This window comes from Periplaneta americana, chromosome 15, assembly GCF_040183065.1.
Source record: "Periplaneta americana isolate PAMFEO1 chromosome 15, P.americana_PAMFEO1_priV1, whole genome shotgun sequence".
NCBI classification, from domain to species: domain Eukaryota; kingdom Metazoa; phylum Arthropoda; class Insecta; order Blattodea; family Blattidae; genus Periplaneta; species Periplaneta americana.
Genome location: NC_091131.1, coordinates 64,886,121 through 64,898,099, shown reverse-complemented (window position 1 = coordinate 64,898,099; position 11,979 = coordinate 64,886,121). Strand labels below are relative to the sequence as shown.

General features: G+C 36.4%; 1 protein-coding gene across 1 annotated transcript; it reads left to right on the top strand.

Annotated features, from left to right (window-relative positions):
- The first annotated feature begins 3,953 nt into the window (after window positions 1–3,953).
- On the top strand, window positions 3,954–10,235 carry LOC138715030 (uncharacterized). The gene is made up of 3 exons (XM_069847443.1): window positions 3,954–4,425; window positions 4,517–4,744; window positions 9,443–10,235. Exons 1-3 carry the CDS (start codon window positions 4,356–4,358, stop codon window positions 9,607–9,609), a joined length of 465 nt encoding a protein of 154 aa, XP_069703544.1. The 5' UTR covers window positions 3,954–4,355; the 3' UTR covers window positions 9,610–10,235.
- The last annotated feature ends 1,744 nt before the right edge of the window (window positions 10,236–11,979 follow it).

Genomic DNA, 11,979 nt, shown 5'->3' with positions numbered 1-11,979 from the left:
CACAGAACAAACACAACACAAGTCACAGTGAAGAGTATGCGTTCCAAATTAAGAAATTTATTTTTAATACAGTCCCAGATTTACGGTGGTTTAGTGGTTACCATACTAGGCATTGGATCCGACGTTCGCAGGTTCAAAACCGGCCGAGGGTGATGGATTTTTAGAGGAAGTTAAAATCCTGAGCGTGGCTCCCGCCGAGAGAAAAGTAAAGCCAGAAGATTCGCGTTTTACGAGACGTAAAAGAACCCTGCTTCTCGCAGAGGTTTGACTTGGTTTCCCAAGGCCGGACCCGTGGCCGATCCTTGCACTTAAGCTGACCCATTGTGCGCCTTATATGCGACAAGTCCAAGTCCGACAGGTGATCCGGGTAGTATTGTGAATCCGATGCTGAAAAGTGACCCACCCTGGCTCATCCCATCCTTAGATGAGTACTATCTATGAATCCAAGGACCCGAAGACCCAAGTCCTTCTTACTTAACAGCATTGGCAGGATGCGAATTAAGATTTCTGATGAGGGGGGGATAGAATCCTAGATAGAGAATACCACACTTATTATTATTATTATTATTATTATTATTATTATTATTATTAGTATTATTATTATCATTATCATCCTCATTCGATATGGCCCAACGCCTGGTCTCGCTGAGTTGCTTGTCTTGCATCTTGATTATAATAATAATTATATCCACGAGCAGGCTTAAGATAAGATGTGTAATTCCTAAGTTATCGATTGTTGTCAGCTTGCCGGTGATGATAATACTGTACATCAGTATTATTTTATTTGCTTACTTTGTACTGTACTTTATAAAGTATACTCCTATTATAACAATTATATTTTGTGAGGGGGATAGAAGTTAACCCTGGCAGGGATGTTAATATGAATTTATGAGAGGGGGATAACTTTCCAACAGGGGGGAATCCCCCATCCCCCCCCCGTTAATTCGCACCCTGAAATATTTACGCTTCACTTTCGATGTTGTTTAAGTGGGAAATGTTATGATACTGAATTTTTATCATGCTTACTTGGAGCTATGCTGTATAATTAATTATTTCAGGGATTAAACTTGTATTGGATGGATATAAACTATAAAGGATGAACCCACGCGCACATAGGGTGCTGATATGGACTCATTGACTACCTCCAAATGTTTACGTGAATAACAAATTTTGCTTGGTGCCTTCTGTAAGGGAATGGTTAAAAATATGTTGGGGTGAAGTTCAGGGTATCCCATGCTCAGGGTGCGGATTAACGGAAGGGATGGGGGGATTTCCTCCTCTCTTGGAAAGCTATCCCCCTCTCATAAATTCATATTAACATCCCTGCCAGGGATAACTTCTATCGCCCCTCACAAAATATAATTGTTTTAATACGAGTATATGTACTGTACTTTATGAAGTACCAATACAAAGTAAGAAAAGAAAATAATATTTCTGTATTATCATCACCGGCAAGCTGACAACAATCATTAACTTAGGAATTACTATCTTATCTTAAGCCTGTTCACGGATATAGGCCTAATTATTATTATGATCAAGATGCAAGACAAGCAATTCAGTACGACCAAACCTTGAGCCCTTATCGAATGAGGATAATAATAATTTTATGTATGGTATTCTCTATCTAGGATTCTACCCCCCCCCCTCATCAGAAATCTTAATTCACAACAGGGGCGGCTCGTCCATAAGAGCTGCGGAGCTGCAGCACTCCCTGCTTTGACAGGAAAATAATAATAATAATAATAATAATAATAATAATAATAATAATAATAATAATAATAATAATATTTGTTTTAATTTGTAGAAGCATTGTTACAGCTTTTATTGGTAAATTGCTTTATATTTCATCTGGCCGGGAATATGTACTATTACGTTATGCATAATATTTTTGCGCGTCGACTGTATTGGAATTGACACTGCATTCAAAGTCGTCCTGGGATCTGCAGGGTGGGCAGCTCATAGAGAGTGTGTCTTGCATGGTCAGGGGGTAGAGAGGTGAAGGGAAGCAGAGGGAAACTGCCGCTGTTTAAAACCCATATCTCGCTGCAGTGGCTTGCAGACCCAGGCCACAAGGGATCTTTCCTCTCCTCCCACACCGCTATTGTAATGCTGCGTCAAATGGATTCTCTATTCCCTTGAAACTTAATGACAACATTTTTATTTTCTCTTCACATACTTATTGTTGTAGAATCTTATAGAGTTAATATAACGAAATTAATATTCTTTTTTGCCTTATTGTTACGTATATACCCAGTCTCCAGTAGAACCTTAGGATTTGCCTTAACTCAAAATGATTGCACGAGTAGAATCCTTTTGATATATCACGTAAAATACGAAAGAGACTTCTTTTCCAGTTTTACTGTAGAACATTGTTGACCATCAGTATATCTGAGTGTTGCTTTGGTGTGACGTCTTAGTACCGTAACTTAACCAGTGCAAATGTGCAAGCGTGAGAGTGTGTGAATTACAGAATACAGTATTAATTTTATTTTTCTCAACTTTCCCTCGCGGAGAAGATTGATGTAATGAAGTGAAATTACAGGGTCGTCCGTTACCCGACTTAAATCTTACCCAAGCTTCATCAAGCCGAAATAGTGCATATATGTAAGGAAGTAGGATAACAGTGAAATTTACGCTAAGCATTTGTGGTTACGCGGATGTGAACAAAAAAAAATTCTGTGTTTTGTTTTCATTGCCTCCTCTTCGGTGATGATACTACATAGACTAGGAGTGGTGTGATAGATTTAGGACATTTGCCCCTAAAAATTAAAAAGCACGAAACTTCGCAGTCTCACCTGAAAAATGTTGTTTCATTGGCTATGTTAGGAAAAACTAATATTGCTGCGCAACTAAGTGGAATGAACAGAACAAACATTCTCCAACATAATCAAGAAATGAGAAAAAATCGTGAAATTATTTTAAAAAAATATTGATTGTATCAAATTTTGTGGCCAATATGAACTTCCCCTTAGGGGACATGATGAAAAAACGATTCGAAGAACTCTGGTGTATTTCGTGAGTAATCTAAACGAGTCTCTCACAAATCATTTGGAACATGCCACTGTTTAAAGGTAATTCTAAAACAATTCAGGATGAACTGGTAGATTGCATGTTGAGTGTCTGCCGACTTGAAATTCAGACTGAAATCGATGGTATTAGTTTTTTGTTTTTTTTTTTTGTTTTTTTTTTTTTTATAGCGATTATGGCAAATGATGCCACACACATCTCCCAATTAAGTCAGGAAGTTTTGATTTTTCGATATGTAGTGGATTTATTTTTGTCCTATACTTATTAGTAATGATATCAAGAAGTGAAATTTGTATGTACCAAAATCTACTGCAGCTACCCCAATCCACAAGTTCACGAGCCGCCACGATTCACAATGACATCAGCTGAAGAATATAGATGACCACAGGGATCCTGAATTACAGACAACTATTTATAAAGTAAGTTATTAAAAAAAGTATTTATTTATAGTGCGTTTTATAGGATTATTCATAGTCTTGGCGTCTCCATTTTTCAAAGATTCCTATCCAAAGCATCTTCAAATTCCTTTCAGATAGAATCCAGGGTATCCAGTCGCAGCCTGTTTGTTCTCTATCCATTATTCATTCAATATTTTTGTTTTCGTGGACATTCATTCGTCTTGTAATCCCCTTATTTCGGACCTGTTATAATCGTAACACCTTTGTATTCACTAGGCCATTCAGTTATTTGTATCTACAAGAATTTACTGAATTGTTCGTGACGCAGTAACAAAATATGAGATTTCAGTTTTGTGTTGTTCAGTGTTCACAATACATTGGAAAACATTTCTATTTCTAGAACAAAAGTGAACTTTTGATCACTCTTATCACTTTTAAACAAGTTTTCTTTGTCTTGGGTAAAGTCATATTATCATATTGTGATATGAATAAATAGTGATTATACTTTTTCCATTCATCCATTAGTGGGCATTTGGAACGTCTGAATATTTATTTTGTAATACATTACTGCAGTAATATTATAGAGAGAGCAAGATTAACAAATAGACGAATGCAATTTAAGTGTAATTATTTGACTTTGTTGAATTACAGCATTGTGTGCTATATAATAGAAGTTGGCGACACTGTTTCTTTCAAATTCAATTACGTGCATCAAGCCGGCCATGGAGTAATTATTATTATTATGGCGACGTAGTATTGAGGAAGTCTGTTCTTGTTATTTTATCTTCGCAAGGAGTCTCTCCCATTTCGTTAATAGTGCGGATACATAACAGGAAGTATTAAATACGTAAAATACGATACTAAGTGTGTTTCTATGGACAATTATTCGTAAATACGTAAATTGTATTTCAGAGATAATACAACATTAAAATGAACTGTCATTACCGCTTTGTCATTTGGTTCGTCTGCTTGTTTGCCTTGGAAAGTATATCTGCAGCAGGTAATGTTATGTTTTGAAATTATAATAATGTATTATAGCGTGAGAAACATTAAATTAACATAATGCAATTATTTTGATTCTTTTTTTTCAGATAGTACACCGTGTCAAATGAATGTTATTGCCACAGTATGCACGGACCCTAATGAATCCTGTCATCAGATATTTCCAGGAAATTCTACTGGTGTTTGCAAATGCAAGTCAGGGTACTCTAGGCAAAGCGTCAGTGATTTGTGTATGTTAGATAGTACTTCCACCCAAAGTCCTCGGAGAGATAATAAATCTACTACTTCTGCGCCAGATCATTCAGCCCAAATGTCAGGTAATGATACAGAATTATACTAAGTTTTAAGCACGTGAATAAGGGCAAGTTAATGTTGAAATTACACCTAGAGAAATTACAGGAGAAAATTATTCCTAATTGGGTATATGTGCAGACATAATTAGCTGATAACCTTCACAGAAAATGTTCCTTCAGATGAGACAAAATTTCAATTGAATCTGTCGTTACAGATACCAGCAATGTAGTGTCTTTCGGGACACTGCCTCTATTTTCCTTCCAGTTTCTCAGTCCAAATTTAAGTCTCCCACATTTTGTCTTTATTTGTTTAAAATAATAGGCCTACATTCAATAATATTTACTATCTTCACACATTCCACAGTTAAAATACAGCTTAGTATTTATTTACATGTAGTAGCCCTACTTGTAAATGATGTGTTATAGACTCTGAATTGTAGGCTACAGTTATTTCTATTCGACATACAGTATGAAAGGCTCCACTTTCAATATTTAACTAGATAATATCTAAGTGAAGTACATTCCATAACCTCTCCTACTCAGATTCCATCCTCACCTTCACGTGGTGCAACCTGTACGAGGCTCTGGGGACCGAGTCATAGCGATATAACTGTTCTATCAGAAATGGAGGAAATGCCATTTCAGTATGCCTGCCATGGTATGCATGATATCTCTTAAGTGGTAAAGAGGGGATATAACCAGTGGAATTGTCTCAGTCCTCATGGTTAGGTCATATAGACCCGCTAACCAATGATAGGTGTGGTACTTCAAAAAGTTTGCGGGTTGCGTGTATGTGATTTAAATTGCCATAACACAAAAATATGGTGCCCACATTGAAACGGTTATACTTTTTCCAACATCGCTCTCCTGTATTGGAGGGCAAGAGAGTTAATGATTTTATTGCCAAGAATTCAGCATTAGTTAACAACAACGGCAACAACATAGCATTTGTAATACGTAGGCCTATATGATGTAATAGACCTAAGTTACTGACATATTCTATTGCATTGAGAAGTCGTGGAAACTGAGATTACAATGACAATAGGCCTACAGTTTTTTAAATCTGAAACGTTTTGACTTCGTTTTTATTTAGCCTATGGTTTTATACTAGATTATGACGAATGTGTTAATGATAAATTCTTCTATCATGGTATTAGAATGTACTTACTGATTTTCTAAATTGAAGAGTATTTCGAAAGGCTACAAGTACGGTACTAGAGAGACTGAAATTTATGTACACTGTGATTATGGTACTGGTGCGGAAAAATTGCCTTTGAGTAAAGTAAAATTTCTGTACCTGTATAGAGTTAAGTCTGACTTTGTAAAATTGTGACAACTTAGTAAGGAGATTATTGAAAGATCTTCCAAAGACATTACTAAGTAAGCCTTGACCTCTTTCTGACGACCATCCAACTTTTGTGCTTACGGTATGTGTATAATATGCCTTTATTTTGAAGATGTTATTTGTCAAAGTTTTTATTAAAATTTTTTATGCATTCTCTTTCGCGTAGTAGCTCCACAGGGCAGCTCTTGAGCATGTGTTGTGAATTTCATCTTCTGATCTACATAGGTTAGTAAGCAGAGTTGAAGTTTCTGTAAATGTGAGATTGGGTCATGTAAAGTCTAGCACTGAATGTTAGTAGCTCTTCGTGCTATTTTCTTGTAAAAGGTCAGTATAATGATTTTGATATTACAAAGGAACAAATTCAAAATTGTGGGAGAGTATAAAACACATGTGTCCCATGCCGTGGCGTCGTGGTCTAAGGTATCCTGCCTAGGATGCGCATTACGGAATGCGCGCTGGTTCGAGTCCTCATGGGGAAGAAATTTCTTCATGAAATTTCGGTCAGTGTATGGGACTGGTGCCCACCCAGCATCGTGATTCACTTGGGGTGCTATGATAGGTAGTGAAATCCGGTTGCAAAAGCCAGCTATAACGGTTGGGAGGATCATCGTGCTAACCACATGATGCCTTCATTCTGGTTGGATGATCGTTCACTTTGCGTCGGCATGTGGGCGTGAGGCCAGCAGCCGGCTGGTCGGGCTAGGGCCTTCACGGACTGTAGCGCCACAGATTATTATTATAAAACATGTATAGTAAGGACCTCTGTGTTGGGTTCCCAATATGAAGGTTTTGTGGGCTAGAGAAAGAAGACTGTCTGGCACATAATCCATTCGTATTATTAAGCTTCAGATGTCATAAATACGGGGCAGAGTATGCCAGTGAGATGAATTGAGAGAGTACTTAGGAAACTGACGGCTTAAGTATACAAACTAGAGCGGGCGTATAGTAATTCCATTGAAGCATTTTTTTTTCACATAGGCTAGCTACATTATGTCACTTTTGGACTATTATTACTTCTCGAAGGCATTACTGTTAACACGATACTCGTATCTATGTTTGTTATGCATTATGTCCATTTTGACGGTTTAGGCATAATATATACGGATTATGGCGAAAATATAATGGGATAAAGGGGCAAAGCCCTCTGTAGTATCGTAGGCTATGTTAAAATGGATACTGTATTTGCAGGTAAAGGCAGTATTAATGTACAGTTCCAGAAAAGAAAATGGCCCTCCTGAATTTCCTAAGTTCCAGATTCAATGCCCTGCACACGCTCAGTACTTCAAAACAGTGGTACACTTTGGCAGTTACTGAAATTCATTTTACTTCAATATTGTTGCCTTAACTTCGAAAGACATTTGGAAGGATGCAATTGAAATTGATCTATTCTTAATAGTAAATGAATATTTATAAATCGTGCAGTAAAATATGATGGTAAACGAAATTAACCTACATAATTATAAAAACAAACTCTTTCCTCAACAGTATCTGAATCCTGAACTTTGTAGTCTGCGAGCAAGCACGCTAGTGCAGAGCTATTGGAATGCTTGTGATGAATTGTTATAATTGGGGTTGTCATATTGTATTGAATTTGTTTACATAATGACTAGCATTAATCTGATCTTATTTTTAGATCAATTTCGTTATTTTTGTATCACTTGTGAAATATCTTCCTGTAATATTTACATAACACTAGGTTGAAAACATTGTAGTATGAATCGTGCTCTATAAGAAACTTCTACAGTCAGAATCTTTTTTTGCTTCTAGGACTGCACAAATTTAATATCGACGGACCAGTTCAAAAGGGAAACAACTCAAAATTTAAATAAAATCATAGTTCTTCAATGGATTCCCGCACATTGTGGTGTAAGCAGAAATGAGAGCGACGACATTCTAGCAAAGAAAGGCACTAAAATTGAACAAGAAACTATGATTTTTCATATCATTCAATAAAAGAAGTTATTGAAAATAATTATAATGTTCACATATTAAATAGTACAGAAAATTCTCTTTGGAAAAATTTACTAGAAAGATATTTAATTCCTGACCTACCACATAAATCTGCTGTGGCCATGTTTAGACTCCTTACTGGTTATGATTGGGTAAACATTTGGCATCCTGTCTGCTCCAAATTATGTATTGTGTTCCCAAGAAGAAGAAACGATATGAATCATTTTACACAATGTGAAGCACTTGAACAAAATATAAGTCTTACATCTAAATTGTACTGGAAGCAAAAGAGAAAATAACTTTACCATTAGATACCTATCTATCTGTTTTAATGAACGTGAAAGATAAAAATCACAAGGTTAGTAGATTGAAAGGGTCACAGAGAAACAGTAGTGAACACTTGATTAATTTATTGTAGGGAAACTTACACTCTTTCACAGTAGTCCTGCCAAGACTCTGGAATTTGCTACCTGCTAGCATCAGGGACTGTCTAAATAAAATTGAATTCAAATGCAAACTTACTAGGCACTTGGTCAGTAATTGAGACTCGTTTGGACATTACTTCTTGTAAATAGTTATCTTATTCTATCACAAAATATTTCAATATCCGGTAATTTCATCACTATATAATTTTATTGTCCTAGGTTTAATTTGTACTTAAGTAAAGAAAAATCTTTCTTCGTTCTTAACTCCCATAATAAATTGTCTAGCCTTTATTAATCGGATAATCTTTTAGTACTTTGATTTTTATTGTAATTGCAAATTTAATATTAATTGCAATTGTATTCTTAATATTGTAACCTCTGGTAGAGGGGAAGAGAAGGCCTGATGGCCTTATCTATACCAAGTTAAATAAATATATACTACTACTACTACTATGTGAGTGGTGGTGAAATCGTGTTGAAAGAATGTGTAATTTCGTTCCATAAAAATTACAAATTATGTTTTATTTAACGATGCTCGCAACTACCGAGTTATAAGCACACCTAAATGCCTTCTACCTGGGCTGGGATCGAACCCGCAACCTCGGGCATAGAAGGCCAGCACTATATCAACTGTGCCACCCAGGGCGACATTTCGTTCCATCTCAGTCAACTCTTATTAAAAGGGGTATCAAATCAGATTCACGTACCTATCGGCATTAATTGTTTCTTAAAAGAATAGTCTAGTCCAACAATTCTTTCTCTGCTATCTTGTCATGTAGGGAAGCTCGTGAGTGTTTGTTTTTTCTGTGAACCAGTGGCAGTAATTTTGTGAATTTACAGAGCCATGGGAAAAACCAAATGTATCACACCCACAAATGATATCCAAGCTTGAGCATGCTTCATTTCCTAACCACTCTTCACTCCGGAGCACACCAGACTCCCTGAAGTCCTGCAAAATAGTTTCATTATTAATGAAGAACATTATGCCTGATCTCTGCGCAGACTCGACAGTTGCAGCAAGTGTGTTGGTACCACTGGTACTGATAGTGGCAGTGGCTGGTTTGATATATTCAGCATGGCGCTATCGGTGGCTTCAGAGGCTTCAGCAGCGGCGATACGATGAGGTGCGGATTGGACAGGAAGATGATGATGATCCACCAATTGCGTGAACGGAAGACTGCATGGAAGAGGCCTATCACTCTAGTATTAGAAGGCCACTCACACTCGTCTTTCATGGAGGAGCCAAAGTCAACGGTGGCAACGGTTTGTGTTGTATTCTTGTTGCAGTTTGCCACCACTGAGCTTTCCTTGCTACCAAAGTACCCATCCACTCTCCTCTTCTTTATCTCTGGACTAGGATCCTCTGCGGTCCCCCATCATTGCCTAGTCAGGGTGACGGTTGTATACGTAACACACACGCAGGTGTCTGACTGATGCTGTGTTACACTACGTGAAGGTGCCTGCACAGAGCATGTAAATATGAGAGGAATATATTGTTGTTGTGTACATATATAGCACAGTAATTTTGTAATGCTTTCTCTGTGTCGTGTCAGTATTACTGGTGCTTGTCCATGCTGCAGTCTTTGCCTAGTGGGAGCAATGTGCCATTCCATAGCCCTGTTGACACTTGGTTGTATTTCAATTGTACCTGAAGATGTGGCCGACTGCAGCTTGCTACGAGCCAACCATTAGCTGTAACAGTTTATCTTGCACTGTGTTACAATGTATTATGAGATGAAAGTTGTTGTTTTATGTATTTTTAATTGGTGATAAAATGTTGGTGGCAAATGCTGAACACGGCTTGTGGTTATTTTCCATGTCTCCTACAGGTCATCAAGATATTGGAGAAATTGAAATAACAGATATCTTGACTACAAAGAAAACAATTCCTTTATTTATTGATCCAGAATAAGTTTGTGTTACTAGTATAAAATATTAAAATCAAGTCACCATGTCAGTCAAGTGGCTAGAGTGCTGGACTCATAATCCTGTGGACCTGGCTTCGTTTCCTGACATACACCTGAATTATAACTTCTGTTCGGTAAGGAGTTTTCTCCAGAAGCTCCGGTTCCTCTGTGACATCCCAGCAGATTTTCATCATTTCATCTCGTCGTGGGTGTAGAATATACCAACCTCCTATTGCGCACTCTGGTCTCACACCTGGCTTCATATGGATGAATGATGCCATCAGTAAAAGAAAATGTACAGTTTATAATATGTTAATCCTAAACTGAGCTTTGCCTGGTGTACATAAAGATCCTTATCTTTTATTGGCGATCTAAAAACCCATAAAATGGCATAAATTGCAGACTTTCATCCTAAACTGAAATATGAATTAATATTCTGGGCTAACTCATCTGGAGCTAAACATAATTTTTTTTTACTAAAGAAAGCAATAAGAATAATGATAGGTGTGCATAAAAAGAAATCTTGTGATAAGACTTTTCAAAATTTGGAAATCTTGACCTTACTTAATGAGTATGTTCATTTCCTGATAATATTTCATATTAAATTCAAGATACTGTAGTAATAATTAGAACATTCATAATTTTAATACATCTCCATCTACCCTCTGTTAGTCTCAACTGTTACAAAAAAAAAAGAGTTTACTGTTCATGTATTACAGTCTTCAGTGCACTGCATAATTATCTTAAAGCTTTGAAGAGCCAAAAGAAAAAGTTTAGAACAGAATTAACATTTTTCCATATGAATACCTTCTACTCGACTTATGAAATTTGTATAATTCGAATTCATCTGCGTACTATGTATTACATACTTTCGCACAATTTTTTAGCTGCCTTACTGATGTAAGATTTGTGGAATACAATAAATGAAATGAAAGGAAATATCAAAGAGAAACAAAACAGAAAATGGAAGACATCTGGTCAAATGACTGACAAATTACTTACTGGTACCAGGAGAATTCGATGAGCTTACTCTGTGTTTTAGACATCACACATTGAAAAGGAACCATTAGACTGATAACTGGACATGGCTAGTTCAGGAACATTGGTGGTTTACGTAATAATAATAATAGACCTAGTAGTAAATTAATATAATAAATTCACGGAACTTTGAAGTTTTCTAAACTGTTCTATATTTGAATTATATTTTCCTATCATTTTCAGCAGAGTTCAATGACTTCAAGTTAAGGATCTTGCAACCACAAGTGAACTAAATCCATCATACCTTTCTTAGATCAATGCCAGATGCATTCAAAAAGAACACGAGGGAAGACAGAAGAAAAAATTTTTAATATTACATCAATAAATCTATTTATTTTTTTTGCATAAACATTTTAGCACCTTTTATTTACATATAAAGAATCCACTGCAAGAATGATGGATGTCATTTGGAATACATTTTTCAGGAGAAGCAATTGAAAGTTTGAAATGCTTAGTGCTCAAAGCTTAACTGTGATTTTTCGATCATGACTATCAGTATTAATGCCATATAACTCTCTACGTACATTCTATATGTCTTAAGCTATGCATTGACAGTCTTGGTTCATATTCGACAAGAAAGTGACATCCATCATT